General features: G+C 33.5%; 5 protein-coding genes across 8 annotated transcripts; 2 read left to right on the top strand and 3 right to left on the bottom strand.

The window, feature by feature from the left end:
* Nucleotides 1-1683: 1683 nt before the first annotated feature.
* Nucleotides 1684-5080, bottom strand: LOC125208948 (uncharacterized). Of its 2 annotated transcripts, none has more exons than XM_048108482.2 (6): nt 4856-5080; nt 3918-4045; nt 3668-3771; nt 3474-3561; nt 3232-3293; nt 1684-2248 (listed from the first exon to the last, which is right to left on the bottom strand). In XM_048108482.2, the coding sequence occupies exons 1-6, from the start codon at nt 4966-4968 to the stop codon at nt 2096-2098; spliced, it is 648 nt and encodes a 215-aa protein (XP_047964439.1). In that variant the 5' UTR covers nt 4969-5080; the 3' UTR covers nt 1684-2095. The 2 variants fall into 2 exon arrangements, with proteins under 2 accessions (XP_047964439.1, XP_047964441.1); XM_048108484.2 differs by having other exon boundaries at nt 3918-4061; nt 4856-5057.
* Nucleotides 5081-7858: 2778 nt separating this feature from the next.
* Nucleotides 7859-11524, bottom strand: LOC125215649 (Sulfite exporter TauE/SafE family protein). Its single transcript, XM_048117131.2, has 12 exons — nt 11022-11524; nt 10190-10349; nt 9803-10003; nt 9659-9723; nt 9529-9556; nt 9359-9435; nt 9199-9285; nt 9053-9103; nt 8728-8949; nt 8556-8649; nt 8339-8479; nt 7859-8259 (listed from the first exon to the last, which is right to left on the bottom strand). Exons 1-12 carry the CDS (start codon nt 11241-11243, stop codon nt 8174-8176), a joined length of 1434 nt encoding a protein of 477 aa, XP_047973088.2. The 5' UTR covers nt 11244-11524; the 3' UTR covers nt 7859-8173.
* A 9898-nt stretch (nt 11525-21422) lies between these two features.
* On the top strand, nt 21423-23784 carry LOC125211904 (Rhomboid-related intramembrane serine protease family protein). Of its 2 annotated transcripts, none has more exons than XM_048111867.2 (7): nt 21423-21711; nt 22033-22157; nt 22392-22477; nt 22552-22592; nt 22679-22845; nt 22932-22994; nt 23310-23426. In XM_048111867.2, the coding sequence occupies exons 1-7, from the start codon at nt 21441-21443 to the stop codon at nt 23331-23333; spliced, it is 777 nt and encodes a 258-aa protein (XP_047967824.2). In that variant the 5' UTR covers nt 21423-21440; the 3' UTR covers nt 23334-23426. The 2 variants fall into 2 exon arrangements, with proteins under 2 accessions (XP_047967824.2, XP_047967823.2); XM_048111866.2 differs by having other exon boundaries at nt 21425-21711; nt 23411-23784.
* A 257-nt stretch (nt 23785-24041) lies between these two features.
* On the top strand, nt 24042-25228 carry LOC125216400 (protein sym1-like). Its single transcript, XM_089066829.1, has 4 exons — nt 24042-24231; nt 24314-24394; nt 24584-24678; nt 24754-25228. Exons 1-4 carry the CDS (start codon nt 24172-24174, stop codon nt 25226-25228), a joined length of 711 nt encoding a protein of 236 aa, XP_088922955.1. The 5' UTR covers nt 24042-24171.
* On the bottom strand, nt 24465-27076 carry LOC125216399 (pentatricopeptide repeat-containing protein At2g48000-like). 2 transcript variants are annotated; one of them, XM_089066828.1, is made up of 3 exons: nt 26916-27073; nt 26691-26822; nt 24465-26402 (listed from the first exon to the last, which is right to left on the bottom strand). In XM_089066828.1, exons 1-3 carry the CDS (start codon nt 26958-26960, stop codon nt 25407-25409), a joined length of 1173 nt encoding a protein of 390 aa, XP_088922954.1. In that variant the 5' UTR covers nt 26961-27073; the 3' UTR covers nt 24465-25406. The 2 variants fall into 2 exon arrangements, with proteins under 2 accessions (XP_088922954.1, XP_047974057.1); XM_048118100.2 differs by having other exon boundaries at nt 26691-27076.

The following is a 27076-nucleotide window of genomic DNA, read 5'->3' as shown; positions in this document are numbered from 1 at the left end:
TTTGTTGTTGGAATATTGAGTATTTTCTTTAGGTAGGAGACTAGAAGCACATCCTACAATATGCTCATTAATGAAAACACTATTAACCAAAAAATAGTGATATTACCTATTACTATTATTATAGCTGATGAATAACCACATTGTATTCATTTTCTCTTTAATAAAATAAATAAATTTTTCTTCATTTCCTTGTTTTAAAAATCTTCACTTGCTGTTTACTCTAAACTACATGCCTATTTTAAATATTTCTCTTAGTAAAAGAATGCAGAAAACTCCTTACTTCTTATTCCTTTTTCTGAGTTGTGTTACCTTTTCTGGATACCTTATTTCATACTACCTGTCAATGGATGAATTTTGAATGTAAATATTAATAGCATTATGTTTCATGTTTTCAAACTTTTCTGCATCAAAGCAGTCACAATTTTCACCCTAATCAATATATTTTATACTAATCCATTAGCCTACATTGGATGACTTATTCTCATCTTCATTTCATCATAAATGCAAAAGCAGAACTCACAAATTTGAAAATTCATTCCTCATATTCTATCCAGAATATAAACTAATCCCATGAGAGAGAAAGACAGAGAGCTAGGATACATATTTATCCACAAAAAGGGAAAAAGAAGAGGAAATTAACACCAAAAATCTATTAAAAAAACAAAGATGAAAAACTATGATTACAATTTACATACATTGGATCTCCTCAACCCCTTTGAACATATCTGGAAGGATTAGCATATCTGGCTGAGAATGATCGGTAGAGGTTGTCGGGCTCAACGGTGGCAGAGCCCTCGTCGAAGTTCTGCATATAGCTCTGAGGATCGTACGTTTTCTGCGTTGCAAACGGAGACTCCGAGCTTTTCTTATTCTTCTTCCCTTTGATCCTTCGCCAGAGCGTCAGCCATTTGTGATTACTCGACCACGAGTATGAATACTCGTAGTCGTTCTGCCCCGGTTTCATGCTTTTGCTGCGTGAGCTTTTCCAGTTGCTAGACATGATCAGAGAAATGGTTGATGGAAGAGAAAGAGAGACAATGTGTGTGCATGGTACATTTTTCTTATATATATATATATATATAATATTTCATGAGGTTGAATATTTGGGTATTAAAAGAGAAGGTAGCAAGCTTTTGATTACTAGTCATGATATGCCTTAATTGACCGGAAACAAGAATAAAATAAACAAACTTGAATAGTCAATCAATAAGTTTGAAAATCCTAACACAGATTAATGTATAATTTGAGAGAAAGAAGATTGTTTATTTCATGGGGAAAAACTTATTATTCATCAAGAAACATCTCAAAGAAAGAAAGATCACATTTCTAAATAATTACTCCAAAATTAATTTAACTATAGAAAATGAAAAGAAAACTAAGTGGATAAGATACAAGAAGAGCATCTGGTTCTGGCATGCACATCAAGCAATCCATTTTTTTTTTCCTTTTGATTTAATTATTTGTAGCTCCAACAGTGCATCATCATTTCCATTTCTAGGTTAGAGTTGCTCTAATCATTTGTAGTTCGGCTGCCTGTCCAAATTTTACTATATTGCACAATGCACTCCACATCAATGTTATACTATTGATTTAATTTAATATCATAACCCAATAGCACAAAACTCAAATTTTTATTAGTTCTCTTTTTTTCAAGCAAACCCAAAACCTCTCACAGTATATGGATGATTCCAAACACAACGTACAATACTTAAATTTCAACCAAGAAATTACACATAAAAAATGAGCTACTTCATAGTTCATGAAACGATTTTAAGAAAGAAAGCCAGCAACAACACAATATCACCAGCCGAACAAAATCACATCACAATCCGGAAACGAGCTTTTTCGTATCCAGAGATTTAACAGATCAAATTGGGGCAGCTCCTCTGTATAAAATCTTTGCTCCCAACATATTATTGCTACAATTAGGGAGCGCTTCAATTAAGGACATGACCAAATTGGAAAAATCCTATCTCACGATGCGTGAACATTCTTCTCTCTTGAACTCCATTCTGGTCCTCAGCCCCTTGTGGCCAAAGGATTCATATACTCGATTAATAGCTGAATGTTGGGGGATTGTTCAAGAATTTCATGTTCACATGAAATCTTCCTCGAGTTCTTGAAGGGACTTGTTGGTAGACGCTATGTCCTTGTTAGACGTCATCTTCTCAGCCACCATCAAGTTTTTGTAGCTCCTTAATTCAGTCTGCCTCTCTTTCTCAAGTCTGTCTAACTCCTCCCGCCGCTTCTGTAAAACATACATAAACACAACTAAGCCTAAAAAAAAAGCTCCTTCATAAGCATGTATTTGGTTGACGATAAAGCGCAACTCTTAGAGGCAATTAAAATACCTGCACATGAGTTTGATATGTGTGTGAGGTGTGTGTGAGGTGTAATTTAAAAAAAGTGTGTATTTGGAGTCTGAATAAGTTATCATAGTGGCAATTAAAATATCAGCACAATCTAACAGAACATGTATTTTAGAAAATGAAGAACTGACAAAATTTAGGAAACTTATGCATCAACAAAACTATGAGGTCCAAGCACCGCTATACAAGTGTCAAAATCAAAACTCCAGTAGAAAAACTTTGTGATTCACTAAATTTTACATTGGCAATACTCAATGCATTCAGTTATAGAAAAATAGTTGCAAGGCATCTTAATGAACATCAGTACATGACCACCATCAATCTACCTTCATCAAGATTCAAGCCATTTATTAGCAGTAGCCAGAGGCGCTCTTCTTAGGTGAGGACATAACTTTAGAGCAATAAAATTCATTGTATTTGTCCAGATAGTCCAAAGTAGTAGTGACAATACATTCTAAGTAAATCTTCTTTGTGTCTTAGTTGCTCAGACTTGGGGACTAGTCCATGAAACTTAATAGCTAAAGGAATAGATGTCTTTAGTATCCAGTTGTAGTTTGAGAGACGAGAATAATAAACAGTTCACAATCAGAAAAACACTAAACAAAATTAGTCAATTTTGAGAGTTTTAATACTCAGAACATCGCAGACGGCAAGGAAAACTGATTACCTCATAGATTTCGTAAGGAAGATTGAGTACCAAAAACACAAAAACTTCAGGTGACCTATCTAATACTCCCAGTAGAGACATTTCAATATGCATCTGACTAGTAATGGCTCACTCACATAAACATGAAAAAACTCTAACATAATAAGCTTATATGTCTAACCCTTGTACTTATATGAAGAGATAAAAATCACTTACTTTTTCACGGAGATGCTGCTTCCTTTCTGCTCTTTCTGCTGCATTTACAGCCTCTCGTTCAGCTATTCACACAAAAAAAGAGTTGTCAGCACTAATAAGCGAATCAGAAAACATTTTACTCACATTCTACTCAGTCACGAGCTTCAATCTCGGACATTCATGCAGCAGAAAAAAACAAAGAAACGTGCACAGAAAAGAAAGACTCTAATTTCAGAATTTTTGCATAATAACTAAATACAAACCTTTCAGATCAGGAGTTCTTTCCACTTTTGTCCTGTTTAACCGATTGACTATCTCATTTATTCGCTTTTCAACTCTGACAGTGCGAACCTAAGTAAAAGAAAACAGCACATTATTTTGACCTTAGATGTCAGAATTCAAGCAGCGGTGAAAAACCCACATAGTTATCAGAAAAGTCACAAATAACAAACCTTACCATTTTTGAGTTATAAAAACCAACTTGCCCAACATCCATTGATGCAGTCTTTTTAAGATTTTGCCAGGGAGTGTAGACAACATCAACATTGTTAACTTTATTTCCTGCCATATTCATGATAGTAGACAATATAGCCATTCAGCAAGCAAATCAAGCTTTTGCTTCAGGAAAAAAACACTTAGCGATTGAACATAAGTTCAACAGACAAGTTCATCAAATAAAAGTTGATGCAAGAAAAAGGAGATCTTGCCTTGAATAGAATTTGCTTTGACTAATTGAGCACAATCTTCCAACACACCTTCAGATAGATCATCGATTGTTTGACCCTTGTGCAATCTCAGATAAACGTGGGCTGAAGACATTTTATCCACATGGAACCTGAAATAAATCATCCCTGTCATGTAAGCTGAAACGATTATTGAACAGAACAATAGGCCATATTCTAGAAGCATATTTGGCTGTTCTAGAGAGCTTGTTTAGGCAACCGCCATGAATCCACAAGAATGCATTGAGAAAAGTGTATCAAGGTGTAAACATTAAGATTCTTTTAGCATCCGCCATCCAGTTGGTTGAGCTAAAACTTCATGCATTTTTGAGAAACACTCTCAACCAGCAAGCAACTAGTGGCTAAAATACTAAATTGGCATTGCTAAAAGCAAAACCAATTCTTCCATGCCTATTATCAGTCGAATTCCAATACAGGCCTAAAGCTCTAAAATACATGAAAGAAGGTCTTATCCCAAAAACGAATTACAGAAATAGCCCAAAACCCACATAATTATGCCCTTCGACCTACAATCTGAAAAATGTAATTGCCTTCACCACAAAAATCCCAATAATCTTCCTCTAAACAACTCATAACTATTACACCTCTATCCGTTCTGATTCCATAGTCAACAACTTCTCAACTAAATTTCCACCAAAATTAAAAATGCAGTTCCATAAAAAAAGCTTCTAATAAGAGCATAGATAGCTTCACATAACCGAAAACATATAATTTTTCAACAAACAAAACCATCCTATTACTAACAAAAGGCAGCACCATTCTCCCCAATTTCTTCCGCATAAACGCATCGGAAACCCCCTTCCCCTCTCCCAAATGCAGCTCGCAACAGCTCCGACAAATCAAATTCAAAGCTTTGCAACAATTAAGTTGTTAAAATATTAAAAAAATGAAAACAATTATACCAAATATCTTCAGGAAATCCGTATTTGATGAGCTCCTCGTTCTCATACTTGTCGAGGCCCATGAATATGGTGAAATCCCCCGCCTCCGGCCGCGCCTTGAAGTAGAAAACCATTTTCTCTCTCCTCCTCTTTCTCTCTCACTAGGGTTTCAATTGTCTCTTCTCTCTGCTGAATTTACGGTGAATTAGAAAATGAATTTTTGGAGGTGAAGAGTGAAGACTCTCATTTTCACCTCCCTGTTTCTCCGCTTTTTATTAAATCAATAAAATTACTAATATTTTTTAATATCCATTATTAATTCAGCCCAAATCCGAATTCAATCCGATCCGTTTTGGGCCTTAATTGTTACAAAAGGTTAGATGTGGGGTCAAAAATATTTGGGCTCTTATTCATGAGCCCAATTATACTGTAATTTGCATAATAAATAGGAAATTTATTTTGGTTTTCATAAATGATTTTGTGCTCAGTTCAATAAACTATATAATGTATAACCGCAATTATTTTAGTTTGTATCATTTTTAGCTTCTAATATTCTATATGGGTTTTTTTTTTTTCTATTGGGAAGCATACTTTGCAATCTAAATTAATCTCCCTTAGTCCGACACTAAATAAAACTCGTTTTAATTTTATTATTTTCGGTGAATAGATATTACATTCTACTATTTCATTTCACCCATATTTTATTAATAAAACTAATACTCCATCTGTTCTATAGTAGTACAGTCGTTTTGCCATTTTTGTATGTTTCATAGTAGAATTATTTTTCTTTTTCAGTAAAAGTCAACACATATCTCCTCATTTACTTTATTCCTTCTTCGTCTTTTTACCTTTTTTTATTTTCTACTTTATTATTCTTTTACTTAATTTACTTAATATAATTTTTCTTAAATTGCGTACCGAAAAGAAACACATCCACTACCGCATAATGCATGGAATACTAATTCATAGAAAAAAGTAGTACTAGTTCATAAAAGAAAAAAAAGAGCAAAGCGATCTGTCTGATTTAATTATTCTAATATTATTAAACTTGAAAAATGGGCTTATAAAATGTGGCTGCAACAGAATTTACTAGTGAACAAAGTTTTATCACGGGGTGTGAAGCAACAAATAAAAGACAAATATATACGAAAAAAGAAAGAAAAATGTCCCATTATTTTCAAATATAATCATCTCTATATATCTTCCCACAACCACAAGATAAGACACTGAACTTTTTTCACAAAAATATAACCACACACTCTTATATATATTGATGCGACATTAATTTGGATTGTATGTATGAGTCCATCCATCCGAATTCCGAAATATACGTTCAATTTTGACTTAAATTTTAAGGAATATAAAATATTGTATATAAAAAAGTTAGCAGAATATGAACTTGAATTTTATGTAATAATTTTATAATAAAATGAGCATAAAATTAATTAATGGAATATGAGACTTATAATTATAAATAGACCAAAAAGAAAACATGTGATGCATATTTATGGAGGGAAACAGTATTATTTGAATATGAACATCGAAAATATTCAAAATAACATGAATATAAATTGCAAATTGGTATTTCTTTTTAAAATGTTTTTTAATATGGTAAGACATGTGGTTCTTGTAGCATGATAATGACTAATGTGGTAATGCGCAATTATTAAATCGTTTTATAACAATTAATGGAATGTTGGTATATCCATTTCAATTCCACAAATTATTGTTGGTGGAATTATTTTTCCCATTACATTAAATGCACAATCTTGATTTTTAACTTAGTGTCTTGTCTTAACCTTTAAGTAAATCTTATCGACAAAGTTATCCTTCCATTACCCCTAAAAATATAAATAAATAATCAAATACCTTTGAGATTGTAGTCTGTAGAAGTGTACACATGTACATCTAGTGCTTGTTTAATTCTTATTATTTTCTATAATTCATGTTTATTTTTTCTCTTGTATAATTGTTTTTTTTTTAAACTTAGTCCATGATAATATATCAGTATGTCACCATAAAGTCTCTCTAGAGCAATCAGTAAGTCCTTGCCTGACTCTTTTAAGAAAGTCATTCTTTAGAAAAGGATTTAGGGTGGTGGGATTGTGGTGGTCCTCATCTTTATATAATCCTTATTATTATTATTATTATTATTATTATTATTATTATTATTATTATTATTATTATTATTTGTACTATTCCATATTTTTCTTTTTACTTTCATGGTTAATCATTGGTTGATTTTACACATTTAAAGCACAGTATACTTTATTTTTATATATTTTTTAATAATCCTTCTAGGAATATGGTATAATTAGAATTTATATTATTGTAATTTACAAATAAAGTACATATTTGATATAATTGAATTTAATAGTATTTGCGTGCTTGATGGTTAAATAAAGTGCTCGGTTACTGAAGTGTCGGTAGTCTTAGTAGTACGAGTAGTATTCCTACCACTTCAAGATTCAACTCACATTAGATAAGTGGCTATAATTCTAGCCACTTCAAAATTAAACTCACATTTCAATACAAGAAATTACCAAAACGACAAGGTGAATCCTACTTTTATATGAATTTGTATTAGTTTTATATTAAAATATAATATAAATAAGATCAAATCAGTGGACTGTGAAATCCATTAAAAAAATAGTAAAAAGCAAATGAAAGGTTTATTAAGAATGAAAATAACAAAATGAAAGATTTATTGGTGAATGGAGGGAGTGGTATCTATTTTACATAATAGTCACATTTCACTTCATATTTTACTAACTCTTGAAATCAAATTTCATTACATTTCACTTCATATTTTACTAACTCTTGAAGTCAAATTTCATTATAAAACTAATGCATAAAAATTTAATTTATACTCCTATAGTCCTATTTCACTAAATTTTTCTACCTCACCTTTCTTCTTACAACTCATGCAGAAAAAAATGGACCCGTAAATCATGGAAGAAAGAAGTAAGTTTTTGTATAAAATGCGATTAAACATAGTCATGTGTACCTATTGAAGCAATAATGTATATGAAACACATCTCCATTGGATTCTTTTGGCAGTAAGTAAACTATATATGATCACAGCAGAAAACAAGACAAACAAAACTAAATAATTTGCCACAATTGTGCCCTAAAATTTTATCTGGACCACAAACACATCCAGTTTGAGGACTAGATTTCACTCTTGCACATTGCAATTCAAATCTAAATGGATACAACAAAAGAATCTTTGCCCTAGGATGAGAAGAGAGCCCCACCTCTTTCTTCTTGGCCGGAAACCGAGGACGATCGACGACGATCATCGCCACAAACCCACAGACAAGAAAGGCCCGACACACTTCACGCGTCGTACTTGCAGAGGTCCTCGAAGCCCATGTACTCGTTCCGTTGGATCTTCCCGATCATGTTCGAGATGCCTACCCCGCCTGCTCGAGAGCACGAGTCGAGCAGTTAGAAGAGAAATCAAGAACACAGTAGTTGCTCGGGAGGGGCGAAGTTTTTTACCTAGCGATATCGCACTGACGAAGATCGTGGAAGCAAGAATGAAGATGATGATGGAGGCCCTCCCTAGCACGACGATCAGCCTTCTCACGACGTGCTGCCCGATCAAGGCGGCCACGGTTGCAATGGCGATGAAGTAGAGAGCTGCCAACAGAGATTTCATGAGTGCGTGGAGTTGATGCTTTCGTGCATCATAAACGTGATATAACTATGCACTAACCGTAAGGAACAGGGAATCGCTTTAGAAGGTAGTATTCAACAACGGACATAGACGAGGAGAACATCATGGCGAAGGTCGCCGTGGCACTTGAAACCTGACCACACAAGTTCACCAAATCATTATAGATACGAGAACCTAGGCAACAATATCACTAGACGAAAGCAGGGCTCACCTGAGGAGGAATGCCGAGTTCAAGAAACAACGGGCCCATGATGAATCCGCCTCCAAGACCTAGAAGGCCCCCGACTAGTCCAGCAAGGATGCCAAAAAGGCCATAGGTGATGAGCTGGTGAATTTTGAAGTTAGTACCGTCATCTCCCTTGGAACCAAGTTTCCGGTAGCCCTTGTACAGGCAAAACCCTTCATAACCCGATACACCTAAAGCTACAGGAATCTGCATAGAAAGAATATACGTGCAAAGATATACGTTTCCATCACGATAAGGTCACTACAAAGTTCAAACAATACGATATGGATTTTGAGATTCGTGTAGGCACCTGCATGAAGTTAACCACCCAATATATTGCAGAGCATGTTGTTGTATTCGACTGTTTCGATCAATGGAAAGCAGTTAGGTTTCCGCACACTGTTACGAATTTAAGTAGACTCCAAGAAGTAGTCTAGAATGTCGAAGAAAGCAAACCTTGATAAGCTGCAGGGCAAGAAACGCAAACCACACGAAGAAAAGAAGCCCGCATTCTTTCCAACATACATTGTCAATAATTCCGACCTGAAATGATGATATGTGTCACGTGCAAGTTCGTCACTAAAAGATCAAAACCTAGTCCATGATTCCTTCTTACAGTTGGTTCTTCGAAGGGTTTGGCCTCGGCACTGGGTCCCGCTGGAAGAAGCTTGTAATCTGCTTCTTGACCATTGCCTGACACAAGACAATAAGTGGTTCAGTTCCAAGAATACGTTAGAACAAAACAAGGAAGTCCATTCTTCAAGGAAATGAGAAACAAAAACGCACCATTTGTCTCAGATCGCTTTGCAGCCTCCTACAGAAAATTTGAACAAATTTATAAGTAGAAACAAGATTTAAGAATCAATTCTTAGTTGATGTGATCCCATTATTATGTGAAGTGGGGAAGTTTGCTTACCTTTTTCATGATAGTTTCTTTATTCCATGTTTCGATCCCCTTTAAGAAGGCCTTAGTAGATGTACCTGTAACCATCATTTGAAATCGATAAATACAACAGGAAACAGAGTTCGAATAAATAAATCGCAATATGCCAAGTATTACCTATAAAAAGAATAATTAGAAGCACAGTAACCATCCAATCAGCAAATACGACATTGAAAGCAACTCCAATACTAATGCCAAGCATGAGCATCGGCTGGATTAGAACGGCCAAATCATAATCAATAATTGGCATGTCGATGGTTGGATGTCTGAGCTTAAGATTGTAGTAAACAGTCGAGGCAGCAGCCCCCATGATCATACCTATTGAATCAAGAACTCCACTAATCATTGCCTTGATCATCACAATAAAACTTGTAAATGAAGACCAAATATAATAATAAAGCAAAAAGAATCCAAAATGTCAAAAGAGTCTCTTTCCAAAATCAATCATCAAACAACCAAAAAAAGGGCATCCAATATCACAAAAGCCAAACTCATTTCCCTCACATTTTGAGATAGCAGTTGCTGATTTCGCATCAAACCCAATAATTAGAGAGAGCATGGGAACGAATATGCCACCACCACCAACACCACCCACGCTCCCAAAGGCCGCACCAAGGAATCCAATCACGGTGCCAACAACGATCTGCCAGTTGAATGCCAGATCCTGTCGATCAAAGGCCAAGAACAACAACATAAGTCACCACCCATACCAAGAAAATCAAAACAAACTACACCTTTTCAACATCGAATGCACGAAAAAGCCTATATTACCCTGTACGAATCAAGAACCAAAATAGCATGATCTCAACCACTCCCCCACAACATATCAAGATCAAGAACACTATGTTTAATGAGGTATGGGACCCCTGAGACCAGATCTCAGTCACATGATCTCACATTCATCATCATAGCTTCAACATGAATATTCCTACTGTACAACACACCAAGGAAGCTTCCTCGTCTATGCTATGAAGCAATCACTTTATTCCATTGATAGATACAAGTGGCAACTACCATTAACAGTTAAAACGACATATCATCTCTTACCCTTACCCTTACCCTTACCCCTACCCACACCCACCAATAACAACTGAGCTATCAATTCAACAACATCAATTAATGTTTGCATCAGTTCGGCCCCCATGCCATACACAGCCATTAATAGCAATAAAATTTAAAACTTCCTAATCAAATCTACCAGGATAGAGAGATGGAGAGAGAATGGATATTTGGTTATAAAAAAACTAATTCAAAATCAAAACAAATCTAAATAAAAAACAACTGCGAGCAGTAGAATTTCTCAGAATGAATCGAACCAAAAAACAAAAAGGCTCACCGGCCAAACGTGCTGGTATCCAGATTGATCCTCCTGCCACAAGAAATTCGCAACGGCCGACAAAAAATCCAAATCACGAGGCGAATCCCCGGCCGCATTTCGAGATGAGGTATCTTGCTTTAAGTTTCTCTCAGCAGAAACAAATAACGCAGCCATCAAAAAGCTCCACACAACCGTGAAAAAGGTTCCAAACGCCTTCCATTTCTCCAGATTTCCCGCCATTAAATTAATTAATTAAAAAAAAATCCCACCTTTGGTCGGAATAATTTAAACGGAAAAAGCTCAGCTTTTTCGGGTATCTTTACGCACTGAGCTCAAAAGGGCCTCCGCTTTCCCGAATAATCTGGGTTATCCTATCACAGGCGGAGAGAATTTTGGGAAGAGCGAGAGCGAAAATTTCGAAAATGGAGATGGGAGAGTGAAAATTTGACACCGAATGATTATAAGAGAGCAATAACTTTTGCGTGTGGGTGCAAGTGGGATGGGAGAGAGAGAGAGGGTGATCATGTGGAGTGCAAGACCAGTGGCCATAAATAGAATTAAAATTGTGTGAGAAAAAGGAGAATCGGACAAGCTGATTCATTGGAGCATTGAAACGTCGTCGTTTTGATGGCTTCATATCTAGCATGTGCCACATCGCCTATTGCTGTATATTCTATCTTTATATCCGTATTAATTACTCCCCGTCCCATATTATGAGTCACTTATTATTATGGCTCGGGTTTTAAAAAAGAATTGAAGTGTATAATAAATGAAGTGAGATGGTGGAGTGTGCAATAAATGAAGTGAGTTGGTTGAAGGTGAATCCCTTTTAACTTTTTGGATTTTTATTTTTGTTTAGGTTTATTTTAATGTTATAATGACATTTTGATATAATTTTAATGAACAATGGAGTAAAATTGTATGACCAAATATGAAAAATTCTAAATGTGACTTTTAAACTGGGACGGACTTTTATGACAAAAAGTGACTCTTAATTTGGGACGGATGGAATATTAACTTAATTTGTTTGGGGAAAATGTAAATTGGTCTCATAATTTAGGCTAGGAAACAGAATCAATCGTTAAAAAATAAATAAAAATGAAAGCGTGGAGCCACCTTTTTTGAGTAGGCATAAAGTCGTTGAATTATACTACTGTTAAGGCAAGGAAAACGGTGCTGGGTTGTATGGATTATGAAAATATTTAAATATTAATCGAATTGATTATGATTTACTTTTGATGATATTTAAGTATAAAAATATAACCGCGGTTGTGTTCAGCAAAAAAAAAAAAAATAGCACTGGATTAATTATGGCTGACTTGGAATATCGGGATATTGAGGTGGATTTGACGACCGTTTTCCTCACGTGTTGTCACTCAATTACTTAAAACGATATCTTTTTAAAGGGTAATAATTTATGGTTTGCCTAATTAAGGGATGATTAAACATTTATGGAGTTAGGAACATTGAAGGTGGACTCTGGGCAACGCAGGAAGATCTCAACTAGCTAGTCAATACTAACATGACGTGACCTTATCTGTCGGAAAGTCGTTGAAGACCATGTCTTGGCCAACGTAGAACATTGTCATTGGCACAATCTCCACTCCTAGTTTATTAGTATGTATGTATGTGCCTCGTCTTTAACTTCATGAAACAACGAGTGTGAGTTGAGCCAGAGTTCTCAATCACCGACAACAAATTCATTCTCTGTAGTAACTCCTCAACAATAAAAAATTAAAATTAACATCAATAAATAAGAAATTCAAAAAATGACAAACAAAAATTGTCAGCTCATCTTCCACCCCATTTTCAATAAGTCTGAATTCAGCATAATGGAAAATTAGAATCTCGATCAAAGTTCAAGATAATATTTCTCAATTTCAACATTAGTAATAATTTTCCATAAAATTACAAAATACTGTATGAGTCACTATTAACCTATATATAGAGAGTGTGAGTTACTATTAACCTATCCCTAAACACTTAGCTCGAGACTAAGAATGCGCAATTGATTTGAATCATTGATTCTTAATTCCAACATTTGAGACAACATACGCTTGTCATGAAGTCAACCAAGAAGTTCATACTATTTTTAGTTTTACCTTTTTTGTTAGTACTATTTCTTAAATATGCTACTCCTATTTGGAAGTCGTACTTTTTTTCGTACTTTCTAGACATTGTATCCTCAAATTTGGATTAATATTCTTTAAAATTTTAAAAGAAAACAACTCTCTCTATTTTGAGTACGAATTTTATGAAATATAAAAAAATGTGAGTTGAATAAATTAATAAAATGTGAGTCTTATTTATATATAATATACTAGTTTTATTAATAAAATATGAGTTAAATAAGTTGGTAGAATATGAGACTTGTTTACTATTTGTAATAAAAGCGAAATATGACTTTTATTGTGGGACGAATAAAAATGATAAGATAAGAATTTTATCGTGGGACACAGGGAAGGGAGTAACATTTTGAATTAATAACTATAAAGTGTTTTTTATGCATATATTGTTTGGGATATGAGTCATATAAAATTGATATTTTAGTCTTGAAATTGGGACTTTGTGACAAAAGAGTTACTACTACGAAATTTGGTTGTTTAATACTCCAAATTTGGATATGATACACACTTACAAAGTGATATTCAGAGCTTAAAAGGCATTCTCGGATTTCCAAATTTGGATATTCCAGTTAAATTGCTTTGACTAATACTATATTTAATTTACTTTTCTCAAATTCTGTAATGAATCAGATCCCAATAAGTATTTTTTAAATTTATTTATATTTTTGAATTAGATTTAAAAATTTAATTACGTCTGACATAGAACGAGAGTCCCCACTTCAAACGATATAATTTTGATTTATTTTAAATTCTACTTGTTGCTCAGATGCTGCATCATCGGCAACTATAACAACAGCACTATTTAATTAATTAAGTGACATGCTCTGAGTAACAAAAATTTATAATTAGAAATTGGTATCAGTGGGATACATTCGATCAAATATGAATAATTGTCGATCTTGCAGTGATTGATTATACTATTGATTATTGAGTGACTAAATTAAATTTAAGTACGCTAATGTGCATATGCATGTGAGATTCTATGCCCGTCAACATAATTAATGTTAATTATAATTATTATTATATTTATTATTTGGTAATAAAACACTTAATCACTGAAGAGTGGGTGAGATCTTTCGAAAAAATAATATTAAAAGGCAATTAATTAAGTAAATATTTGTCACACTATTTAATAATCAAGAGACGTGATCCCAGAAAGACGATGTCGCCGATGTGGATGGTTTGATTTTAAAGCGATTATTAGGTGGAATCTTAGTTGCGATCCCGCGATTTATTAAACAATAGTAGTAACAATTATACTGTATTAAATAAGCATGGAATATATTAATATTTAATATAGCTAGGATGATTGCCATAAAAATGAACTTTGCTTAAATTTTTGCTTAAATTTAGTCAGTCTTGTAATTTTTAAAATCAGTTAGAAAAATTACAAATTTTTTTTTAGTTTTTCACATGATTTTTTTTGGGTAAACTTGTGTGAAGCCAAAAAATCATATGTGGACGTCACTGCAAAAAAAAAAAATATATTATCTATTAATAAAGAAAACGATATTCTTTAGTTGAAAAATATAAATAATCTATTATACACCAACGAACATTTTTTTTTATCATATAGTATGAAAAATTAGAGAACAAATCATAAATTCATATTTTTTTCTAGAGTATTTTCAAAATTGCAGGACAATTCATAATTTGATTGAACTTAATAATTTTCCTTGTAATTTACTCATATAGTTATATTCGACAATATATGCAACTCAATTGATTAGATATTTTTTCAACTAATAAGTACTCGGTCTGTCTCATTAAAAATGAAATATTTTTTTTTTTGGATTGTCTCATTAAATATGAAGCGTTTCCTAAAATTGAAACAACTTCATCTTTACTTTTTCATATCTCTTATTTTATTCTATCTTCGTTGACTCACAAAATAACACTACATAAAATCTCATGCTGAAAAATAAATATTTTATTTTTAATGGTACGTACTATAAGGTTTGAGTAAGTGATGGATGAAAAAAAAAAGATATTGTTAGTGATTTTATTAAGACTATGTGTTTATATAATTCTATAAATAATAGTAGTAAACCACATAACTAATCATAGCAACAAAATCTTAGCATATTTTAAACTTAATACAATACATTAAATCTAATGCAAAAAAAAAATCTTTTACTTTTAGTGTACTTTCTATTCCTCGTTTCATATTTTCTTCTTTCTTTCTCAAACCAATTATTTGTAGCAATTTTTTATTTGTTTATTTCTATAGGTTTAGCCCCTCCTAAGTCCCGACTCTTCAATTTCAGATAATTACACTTTATATACATCAATTAAGTAAGGATTAAATATTGTTTCAGTTCCGTTACCCATAGAAATAAAATGTGTGATAAACACTTAAACTCCTCTATCCGAATATGATGTGTGTATATGAGTTAATTCAATTGTAAATTGTAACCCAAATTTAAGTTTGGACTGGGCAATTATTAGGTGATACTACTACTATAGTGCCGGTCAAAGTCAATGCAATTAGATTCAGATGAACCCAAGTCATCATATTATAAAAAAAAAGATTCCCTATCAAAACATGATAAGCACCACATCGTTGTTACGTGCCAAAAGCCAATGTTCAAACAAAAATCACAAATGAAGGTGGAGGTATCATAAATTATCACGTGATTGTCTATTTCATAATCATTTTTATCATACCAAGTGTATTGGTATCACATCGATTAGTAAGTAATTATTACTTTTAAGTAAATAACAAATTTTAAAAATCTCAATAAAATAGTAGTACTATATATCTAGAAGTTGTAATCAATAACAAATGTTGATTAGTTGATTATATTTATATTAAGTGAAGAAAAATAAAACGAAATAATACTAGTGCATAAAAGTGTAGATTAATAAGACGCAATATATATACGTATTCCTATTTCCAATGTATGATGTCGATTAAATTTGGCTTTATATTATGCGTTACTGATTCATTTCAAACTATCTATCTTGAATTTCAATTTCACACAATTTGTCGTGAAAGGTGAATTTTGATAATATTTGACAAAATTCTTTCATGTAATCATATAGTTATACGTTTTTGCTAACAAATTAGTTGAAATTTGTTAATTTCAGCTTTACCACAAAAAAATATGAATATCAGAATATTCGATAGTAAAATCAATATCCATATATTTCAAGAATATTCTTTGGTAACTTAACAAGACAATAGTATTCAAATTCAAAGTACCATTTTGTACTGAATTTAACTTATTTCCATTAGCCAAATTATTCTACAAATAGATAAGCATAACAGGTGACGTGGACAATAAAAGGTCACTTACTTTATGTATGTATCAATAATTATACACTTGTCAATTTGTTTACTATCATTGGTATATAAAAGTTGATTCGATTCAAACTTGGGAAAATTGATGCTCGCAAAATATTCCTTAATATTACCATATTATGACGTGTCCGTTCATTTCTAGTAGACAGATTATTGAATATTCTCATTATTGGCTATTCATAATTCGATATCATATATCATAATATTGTATCAATAAATATATGTTTAAGTAATAAAGCTTTAATAGTTCGAATTTTTTATTATCACACATTGTGTAGGAGTATATTAATACGGAGATTTTATTTTCAGGGATAATAGTCATTTAAATTATGAAATTTAGTTAAATTTTAGTCATTTATATAAGATCTAAATATGAAATATTAATTAGTAAGTTTTACTTTTTTTAATTATCTTATTTAAGTATAAAATGACGTATGTTGTTTGAAAATTTTTGTGAACTAATTAAAAATTCATGTTTTAAATAATTATCATCTATAGTTTCTATCATAAAGATGCCTAATCAAATGTTACTCCTATATTTATTTATTAATAAAATTAAATTGAACAAAAATAAATCAATTAAACTTTAAAATTTTCGTGTATTGGAAATTTGATGGACTTAATTCTTGTTTTAGTAGTATTGAATAAAACCATCAAAATAAATAAAATGTTGTCATGGATTAATTGTAGCCGACGTCAACAATGAGCAAACTTTTTATCACAAAAAATGCTCGAGCCTCAATCAAAATAAAAACAGGAAAAAAATCAAATGGAAATAAAACAAGTTGGCAAATGTGTATACCTAACACGTCAGATATTAGGTGGATTTTAGATAAATAAAGTCAGAATAATAAAATTACCAATTTTAGTCAAGGCGAATAAACTTTTAATTTAAGTTATAACAATCAATTGGAAGATGTAAATTTGATGTTTAAGTTACAATCAGGTGGCCAACGCAGACTTCAAGTCCTAATATATTAATCAACGTTTTTATTTAATAGTACGAAATAATACTTTGGAAATATTGGTTTTTATTATGGAAGCCTGATCGGTAGATTTAAAACTCTTATACATGAGTTGATAAATATCCTAATATTAACCGATAGATTAAAAAAATAGTAAGATCACAATAAATTACCAATTCTCACAAAAATAAGATTCCTTTTTTTTTTAATATTTTATAATTTCAAACCTATATACTATCTGTCATATGAGAACAAATATGTAAAACAGAATAAGAATAACGTATATATGTAGAGTATAGTCCCACCATTTTTTTATATTTCTACAATTTGTCCTTTTTTATTCCAAAGTTGACCTTAACCATTTATAATTTGTTAATTCGCTGGAATTTATAATTGTTATAGTATGTACTTATTACTTCAGAGGAAACCTTTTTATTTCCGCAAATTTTGCCAAGGTATTTCGTAACATTTAAAAATATCTTCAAAGGTCCATTAACTTCAATATAATACCGTTCGAGCTACTTTCCACCGTTTCAAACTTTATTTAAACGAAAATACCCTCAAACTCATGAAGGGTATTTTAGACAATCTTAGAAGGGTTTTAAATTAGTTACAGATTCATTTATTTCTATTTATATTGTTACTTTAGATGAAGAGAAAAGGAGAAAGAAGAATTAGAGATATAAATTAAATATTTTAATGAAGAAGAGAGGGTAAATTAACTGAAATGCCCTTCATTGGTTCAAGGGTATTTTCGTTTAAAAAATGTTCCAAACTGTAAAAGTAGCTCGACCGATATTGCATAGTGCATTTTTTCCATTGCTTGATACATGAATCGAAGCAATAATTCGAAGTGTAAACATTTTCATTTTATGAAAAATACGTACAAGAAACAAGTAAAACAAATTTACACATACAAAACGTGCATTTTTTTGTTGAGCTATCAATTGCTTTTCATGGGTGTGTTATGTCAGACTTATTAATCAATCCAATAATCCAATAAACCAATCTCACTAACTACACTATTGAAATGAGATTTTTTAATCAAACGTTGACTAGTCAGACTTTTTTTGAGTAGGTATTCATAAATTTCAATAAAATTATTAAAACGAAAGGACGTTTAATTAATATTTTCTAACAAGAAATACCTAAACGGCTAAACCAATGACATATAAAGACCAATAAATGTAATGAAACATTACTACTGTATATTTTTCTAAATTATAAATCATATTATTGCCCAAACGTATCAACTTCATTGAATCTTATCAACTTATGATTGCTTCGTTTTGGTAGATTAGGTGGTATGAAATCGACTTTTATGATTGTGTAATGTTATAGTAATAGTTTTATTATATTAAAATCTCATGGAATGAAAAATGTGTTTCTTCATTAGACACAAAAAAATACAATCATTTTTCTAAAGTGTGCATGGTTTAAAGTAACCATCTAGTCTCTTTCTATTTTTTTTTTCAAAATTCATGAATCTACCCACTTTTTCGTTAGATTTTTACTTACTTTTGGTATTGATTGTTCGTGTAGTAATTTCATTATGAATTAATTTTAAATAAAAATAATGATAATTATACACAAGCTTGTCTTTATAGACTGACGCCTTTATATACATAATTTGGTGTTTGCCATTAACTATGTCGGTTTCACTTTATTTTATAGTTAAGAGGTGATTTGGTTACTTTATTGATCAAGATTTGTGATTGCTTGATTTTTCTTATCATAGTATTCTTATCAATAATTAGACCGATTATAAGACGAATGCTTTGTTATTTGATGTTATATGATTTGCTTATAATTAATTAACAGTACTAAAATTGTGCCAAGACAATGTTAAAACCTCACTCCTGATAATTACACACTCAAATAAAATAATGTATACTCAAAATTTTGGAATATTAATTTTTTAGTTCATCCTTGAAGAAAAAAAGATAACCTATGAGAGGAATCCGATAAAGTATGACCTACCAATTTGCCTATATTAATGATTTAACATTATGTCAATTTATGAAATTAAATCCAATATTGTCCACCTTTCGAATTTTGAAGTGATAGTGAGCTTCGAATTTCCGAGTATCAAACATCCTTTGGAAACAATATTGGGACATTATTTTTTCTCCACGTGATATTTTTATAAGTTCAATAATTGGAAAAAGAAATCTACTGCTGAAATTGTAGCAAATTTTTTCTGTACACACGTTTTGGACCAACCCGACTCAAATGAGAGCAATCAAACAAGATATGTCTACCTCAAATATTATTATTTAAAACAACAAATAAAAAAAATTGCTTGTGATTTTGTGAGAGAGATTCTAAAATCATATCCAGGAGTAACTTTTTGGGAAATAAACAAACGACTTATCAGTCGTATTGGTATTGAATTTATTTGAAAATGACATTGAAAAATCACTACCTATTTATTACTAATTGATGTTGAATTAGTCTATATATTTTGTCTTCTTATGTATTGTTATTATTGGTGTTATTCTTTTGAAATCACAACCATCTCACTTATAAGAATAACTTAGGTTCACCACTTATTAGAAATACATTTGTGATGGGTATTTTTTGGTCAAATAAATTAAAAATAATACTATAATGATTAATTCATTAAATGATAGGAGCTGCTGATTACATGTCTTTTTGTGGTTTGGATCTTTGGATATTTATGATAAGTCATTTATTGGCTTGAGCTTTAATTTACTCATATCAAGATTGTGATTTTGTTAATGTTTAATTATGTTCGAATCATAATAGTATGTCATACAAATTTTACTGCACGAGATAATATATCTAAAGTCGAAATATAAATTAGTACTTTAAAACCTTTGAATTTGCAATTGATACAATCATATTTTGAGTGTCAAACCTACATTTTAATTATTTTATATATATTCGTATTATTTATATTACATTTTACTACTTGGACGCATTTTATATCTCCAACCGGCCCCAAATTGATTTTGTATCAACAAGCAATAAAAGGCCACACATACGTTTCTTTCGTCATTATTATTAATTAAGTATTATGGTAGAATTGCATAAATAATGCTTTTCCATATTATTTAAGTCTTGTCCCGTTAGACTTACATGATCCCATTTTTGGATATGAACATTTTTCGTTTACATAAAAAGGCCGTTGGACTTACACTCTAGGTTAAATAAAACAGCTTATTCAATTATTTTAATTTTTAAATTGACAACTTAGAGTTAGGCTATTTGACGAATGGTGAGAATTTTCATCCTAAAGGAATTTGAACCAGGACTTTACAAAAGGTCTAAAAAAGATTTATGGGTTGTATTTAAAAAGACAATATTTAGTTTTATTCAACCTCTATTTTAATAAATCATGCTTTTAATTATTACTATATATTAAAGGAACGTTTATTCGAATTGATTTATATTTTTAAAATATAAATCAATTTAAAAACTATTTGTAGTGACGCTAGGCGTGAGAAATGGCGCAATCGCAAAACCAGCTCCATATAGCTTTTTTATATAATTATCTTTATGAATTTCATTTTGTGTTCAGTTGCATTAATTTAATTAAACTTTTAGATAATTAATTTCATTTTTGGACTGGGCTAGTATTAATGAATCAGCAAAAATGGGCCGTATCGTTGTATGGTTCGATGCACGTAAAATTTTTACAAGTGGGGGTGATTTTTAATTTGTTACTATTTCCCTATAAAAGTAATGATTTATTCTTGAAGAAATACAAAATATTTAGAAATATTAAAAAAAAACAATTTTCTAGCAATACTCTTTAATCTACTATTTAGCACTAATTTATTAGTACTATAATCATTAAATTATAAATTATACTATTTTCCCAAAGAAAAATACCAAAATAGTGGAGTTTTTTTCAATGGAAATAATGTTACCGTTTCTCACACAGACGAATTGGCAGCAAAATAATCATACATTTCTGGCATGTTTGGCAGGGGTGATAACTTATCTAGGGATGGAAATTCATGTCATTTTTGTTCATGAATTTCCATCCCTAGATGAGTTATCACCCTTACCAAACATGGCCTTCGACTATTGTGTTTGCGCTACTTGGGATTTCATCGATGTGGATGTGATCTTCTTCGAATTGGAGCTCTCCAACTTCAAATTGGATTCTTATAGAGCAATGATTCAGCTCAATCTTCAGCTTCAGCTTCAGCAGAAGCAGTTTATCACACTGCCCAAATTCCACGGCGGTCTGCGCCCTCTTCCTGAAGTTAGTCGACTTACCTTTGGACTGTGGAAGAAGCCGATTTCTCGATTGTTGCTCTACAGAGCGAAGGACAATTCAGGTCAGTTATTACTTATATTGTTTACATGAACTTGTATTGCATGAATTTCTGATTTATTGTTGCCATAGAATTGAGATTTATCTAGTTTTTAGGATGAACTTGTAATTGACAATGAATTAGGGTTGTGTAGTTCAATTTGGTGATGTTTCACTTAGAAATTATGCCATAGCTGGTGAAGCCCTAAGTTTGCTGTTTTCCTGAAAATTATTTTCAGGTTTCAGATTAAAGGTTTATCTAGTTAGAATAAGCTTGTAACTGATCATGATTTAGGAATTTGATTTTTGTATGATTTGTAATTCAGTTTGATGATGTTTTACTTAGACATTATATCACAGCTGGAACTTGGGAAGCCCGAAGAGAAAAGGAAGGGCGAGAAGCGTGTCAATGGCATATTCTGGATTCTACTGATCAATATTGGGATATATGTGGCTGATCACGTCTTCCAGGTTTTGTATAATTCCATTCTTGTGAATTTTGCTATCTTGGAGTACTAAATAGGTGGCTATTGTGTTATGTACTCTACCCCAGTCTGTAAAATGTAGAGTTGTAAAAATAATAGGATGTCAACAGTCTCATTTGCCGTATAGAAGAACTCTTGCAATATTGGTTTTGATTCTTTATGAACCGGTGTTAGATAGTTCTTGTAATGAAGCTAACTAGGAATTTGCTTTGATTTTTAGGTTCCGTTGATTAAGGAACTGTATCTTTATCATAATCAGCCTGCTTGGCACCAGTTTATAACGTCTACGTTCTGTCATTTCAACTGGTAAGGCTGCTCATTCTCTCGTGTTTTTACATGTGGAATTTGAGATTATACTCAGCAAGTGTTTTGGCTTGCAGGAGCCATCTATCGAGCAATCTGTTTTTCTTGTACATTTTTGGTGAGACCTTTTGCGCCACTTTCCTTTAAAAAAAGTTTTGAGGACATGGCTAGTGCTAACGGATGGCTTGTAAATTCGTGATCCAGGAAAGCTCGTTGAAGAAGAAGAGGGAAACTTTGCTTTGTGGCTCTCCTATATCTTGACGGGTGCAGGGGCGAACCTTGTTTCATGGTTAGTTCTTCCACGAAATGCTGTTTCCATCGGGGCATCTGGTGCTGTATTTGGACTCTTTGCTATTAGTGTCCTCGTGAAGGTATGATGATCATGAGGCTTTCTTGGGTGATTAGATGGCGTATATTTTTTTACCGAGCTGCTGAAACTCCTGTACATGTGCTGCAGATGTCGTGGGACTGGAGGAAGATCCTTGAAGTTCTTATACTGGGGCAATTCGTGGTAGAAAAGGTTTGTATCTACGAGACTGTGACTTATACAACCAAACTAATGTGGCTTTAGTTAGCTCCTAAACTTTCTAATCGTGTAGAGTGTCTTGATACAGTTTCTTGCTTCACCTCGATGAAATCATATGTGGTGATAATTAGCTACTACATTTTACTTGGCCGTTTCTCAATAATTTGCTAACTTTTACAACCCAAATTTTCAACATCTCCACAATTATGTCCCATATGTGATATTTAAGGCTCTTGAAATCTCACACGTCGCTTTACTGTTGTGAGCATACATGGAAAGTAAGTATCTAAGCATGTATTTCCACATCAGAGGTTTTCAGGTGCCGGAATATGAAATTGAGATTTGAAATGTTGGGACATCATTGAAACATTTGGCAAGTTTGTGGCTGATGTTGGTAACACATATATCAGGTGATGGAAGCAGCCCAAGCTTCGGCGAGAATAGGTGGAAGCTTCCGAGGAGGTGGGTACGCGATGCAGAACGTAAACCATATTGCCCATCTCTCGGGCGCTCTCATTGGTGTGGTTCTAATCTGGCTGCTCAGTAGTGTTCCCACACCAACTGACGAGAAATAGGGCTTCTTTTTTTGAAGATGAAACTCGCCACTGGTTTACTATGATGCCCTTAGCTCAAGAATCAGGTAGCACGATTGATGAGGGTGGTTTTGTCATTGTATGCTGCAAACTGATGATAATGTAGTAGTGAAGTAGTCTATGTAGCATAGGTTATTGATGTAATTTATCTCATGGCATTTTCTTGATTATATACACTCCATTTTTTTCAATTTACTTGTTTTTTAAGTCTGGAGAAATTAGTACTTTAATTTGCATTTACTGGGTTTTATAAGAGTGATATGTTTCCCCATTCTTAAATACAGAAAAAGGTGGAATGAATGATTTATAAAATAAAAGGTATGATTAAAGAGAATCCATATAGTTTAATTTCTTAAATTAACATGCCATTAGTATTTATGTTGAATTGAAAATGAAGTATAGAATTGATGGATGACACAAAATACTGAGCATAGATGAATATATAACCGTTTCATCCATATACTATATCTATACATAAAAACTATTTTCTCGAGGAAACAATCTAGGGATTGATTCAGAAAATCTTTGTGATCAATGAAAGAATTGCAAAAATCTCTGCATGTTCATCACAATCTACCATGTCGAAGCTTTGGAATTGGTACCAGTATTATTTATCAAAGTACCCATTTAGAACCGAGGTGATCTCTCTCTCAAAACGAAAAAAGAAAAGAATAAAAAAGTTTTATTGTATTCAGTTTTGGATTAAAAATTGCGTTGCAGATGGTGAGCTCAGGCATCATATGGGGCATTGGAGATATGGCTGCTCAAACAATAACTCATACTACCTCCAAAAAACGCAATGTTTGTCATTTTCTTCTATTTTAAATATGTAATTATTTGTATTTTATGAGATTGAGTTTGATTTCTTGACTTGTCGTAATATAGAAAGTTGGGTTTTCATTTAATAAAAGATGGAGAAATTCATGCATTTTTACATTTAATCTCCTCAACATTTCAGATAGGTTTTACCTTTGAAATGAATATTTGCAGAATGAAGAAAAGGAGCGTTTCCACATTAATTGGAAGCGAGTTGCTAAGACGAGTTTGTTTGGTATCGGATTTGTGGGCCCCGTCGGCCACCTCTGGTCCGTACACTCTCGTCCCATCGCAGGTAATTTTGGTCATCGATTCTAGTTGTAATTTTGGTCATCGGAACACAGGTATGGTTGGCTGGACAGCTTCATCACGCTGCGCCTGAAGCTACACCCGAGATCGTTCTGTTTCATCGCGATGAAAGTGGCTCTGGACGTGACGATCTTTGGGCCGATGGACTTGCTCCTCTTCTTCACCTACATGGGGTTCATGTCCGGGAAATCTGTCTCCCAAGTGAAGGAGGAACTGAGGCGCGACTTCATCCCGGCCGTCATCCTCGAGGGGACCATGTGGCCGTTCGTCCAGATTGCCAACTTCAGATTTGTGCCTGTCGAGTATCAACTCCTCTACGTCAACATCTTTTGCTTGCTCGACAGCTGCTTTCTCTCGTGGGTCGAGCAGCAGGAAGAAGCCCTTCCCTGGATGGACTGGTTCAAGTCTTGCATGCCTGCAGACAAGGCAGGGTCCGGCTCGAACCCGACTGCAGACGAGTTAGAGGCTAGGTCGTTGATGGGCGCACACGAGGTAGACGAGAATGGGTAACTCCATACCCATCTCCGATGCTAGAGAATATGTGGAAATGTAACTGAAGCAGTCATACATATATAGTTCCTATTTACTCATGTTTATCCAATCCAAATTTGTAGTTTCTGCTCCATCAACACAAACGATCCCAAAACTGCAATAAGCAACGGTTTCATCTAAGAATCGAGTAAAAAATCTAGAGAAAACCGGTGCGTTTCATCTCATTCACCACGTCGTTCGTTTTCTCCAACAGGCCCGCACGCCGGTAGCCAGCTCCCAGCAGATCATAAGCTGTTTTCGTGAGCTTATACGAATGCTGTTTCACACGTTCCAAGAACATGTCGAGCCTATCATAAGCTTCCCTCCTGAAATAGCAACATATCACCTTCTCAACATCCTCATCACAGCTAAACGAGACGCCATCCTTCAGCATTCGGCCCACACAGTACTCAACATCATCCAATCTATCCCTATCCGCATACATTCTCATCAACGCGCAGTGAACCACAGAACGAGCTTCTGAACTCTGGCCCGACTCTGACAAGGCCACCAATAGCTCTTCCAGATCTCCTGCCAACCCTAGCTCCCGATACAAATCCACAACCTTCTTACACACATTCAAATCAATCCGCCACCTGACAAACTTCAAAACCTCCTTCACCCTTTGCGAGTTTCTCTGCCGACAGAACATCAGCAGCACGTCTTGAACAACCGATGATTCATCAGGCAATATACCTTCAAACATCATCTCCTCAAAATATCTCCGAGCATCCTCATAAGCCCTCAGTTTGATGCAGCAATGCACGAGGGAACCATATGCCTGAGCATCAGCAGGAAATCCAGCCTCCATCTTAGCCTTGAACCAATCCTCCGCTGCAGTCTTGTTTCCCATGCTTGCATACGCAGAGATGAAGGCGTTGTAGGTGTCTTCATCAGGTTTGTAGCTCTCCGAGCCCTCCATTATCTCAAATAAGCTCAATGCTGTGATCAAATTACCCGAGGATAAGCTTGTTGATATTAGGGCATTAAAAACTGGAGAAGCTGGAATAATTCCTTGTTCCTCCATTGATGAAAACACAAGCAGTGCTAAATGGAGGTTTTTGATGCTCCCGCACAACGATATCAATCGAGCATAACTAGTGACATCTTTTGCATCATCGTTTCTCAACTTCTCTAGTTTCCATTCGATAATCTGGCTATAGCAGGCCAAGAAAATTGCATCAGTCATAAATTTGGAGTATAGTTATGCAGCATAAATCAAATTTACTGCAAAAAAACGCAATATTTGAGTCACGGAACAATCAAACAAGATGGAACAACATTTGTATATGGCAGATTGCAAACAGTAATTAATACTAATAAGAATTTTAATGCAAACAATCAAATTACTCAAACAATTAACCTAAATTAACGAAACATCTCAGTTTCAATCGCTATGCATATAGGGGTAAATGAATTGCAATCGAGAATGTGAAATTACCAAATAAGCTTTCTGCGGAGCGGATGTGTTGAGAGAAGAAAGCAGAGCGGCGCAGGGGAACTCGGCCGCGTCGGAGCTGAACTCAGAATCGAGTGTTGATTTGATCGTTGAAAGCGGTGCTTTAAGAAGCTTCTGTAGCAGAGGGATTTCGGCTGATGAGTCGTAAGATAAAGAAGAATCGTGTTGAATGGTGAGAAGCCGCGTAAAGCGGTGGCCTACGGTTACCGCCGAAGTGTATTTGGCTCGAAGAATCCGCAGCGCCGCCGCCATTGATTTCAGTCTCCGAGCTTACTGCCTCCGCGGCGGCGTTAATCAAACCCTAGTTCAATAGCTCCGTTTCAGATCGATCGGATTCGAGCTAAGATTAAGAGGTTTTATCAATGAAA

The sequence above is a fragment of the Salvia hispanica genome, chromosome 3, assembly GCF_029641045.1.
Source record: "Salvia hispanica isolate PSC_SH4W2 chromosome 3, Shi_PSC_v1, whole genome shotgun sequence".
Taxonomy (NCBI): domain Eukaryota; kingdom Viridiplantae; phylum Streptophyta; class Magnoliopsida; order Lamiales; family Lamiaceae; genus Salvia; species Salvia hispanica.
The sequence above is the reverse complement of the archived record's forward strand: the minus strand, read 5'-3'. Positions and strand labels throughout refer to the sequence as shown.

Bases quoted from the DNA above. Each gene is read 5' to 3' on its own strand.
- LOC125216399 (XM_048118100.2), bottom strand. From the start codon at position 26,960: ATGGCGGCGGCGCTGCGGATTCTTCGAGCCAAATACACTTCGGCGGTA. The intron at 26,403-26,690 runs GTAATTTCACAT...TGCTATAGCCAG, and splicing joins CTCCGCAGAAAGCTTATTTG to ATTATCGAATGGAAACTAGA.
- LOC125215649 (XM_048117131.2), bottom strand. From the start codon at position 11,243: ATGGCGGGAAATCTGGAGAAATGGAAGGCGTTTGGAACCTTTTTCACG. The intron at 9,286-9,358 runs GTAAGAAGGAAT...TCATCATTTCAG, and splicing joins AACCCTTCGAAGAACCAACT to GTCGGAATTATTGACAATGT. The intron at 8,480-8,555 runs GTTAGTGCATAG...CTCTGTTGGCAG, and splicing joins GCGATTCCCTGTTCCTTACG to CTCTCTACTTCATCGCCATT.
- LOC125208948 (XM_048108482.2), bottom strand. From the start codon at position 4,968: ATGGTTTTCTACTTCAAGGCGCGGCCGGAGGCGGGGGATTTCACCATA. The intron at 3,562-3,667 runs GTAAGGTTTGTT...TCTTTTACTTAG, and splicing joins GTTTTTATAACTCAAAAATG to GTTCGCACTGTCAGAGTTGA. The intron at 3,294-3,473 runs GTTTGTATTTAG...TTGTGTGAATAG, and splicing joins AAGAACTCCTGATCTGAAAG to CTGAACGAGAGGCTGTAAAT.
- LOC125211904 (XM_048111866.2), top strand. From the start codon at position 21,441: ATGGCCTTCGACTATTGTGTTTGCGCTACTTGGGATTTCATCGATGTG. The intron at 22,158-22,391 runs GTTTTGTATAAT...TTTGATTTTTAG, and splicing joins TGGCTGATCACGTCTTCCAG to GTTCCGTTGATTAAGGAACT. The intron at 22,995-23,410 runs GTTTGTATCTAC...CACATATATCAG, and splicing joins GGCAATTCGTGGTAGAAAAG to GTGATGGAAGCAGCCCAAGC.
- LOC125216400 (XM_089066829.1), top strand. From the start codon at position 24,172: ATGTCGAAGCTTTGGAATTGGTACCAGTATTATTTATCAAAGTACCCA. The intron at 24,232-24,313 runs GTGATCTCTCTC...ATTGCGTTGCAG, and splicing joins AGTACCCATTTAGAACCGAG to ATGGTGAGCTCAGGCATCAT. The intron at 24,679-24,753 runs GTCCGTACACTC...ATCGGAACACAG, and splicing joins GGCCCCGTCGGCCACCTCTG to GTATGGTTGGCTGGACAGCT.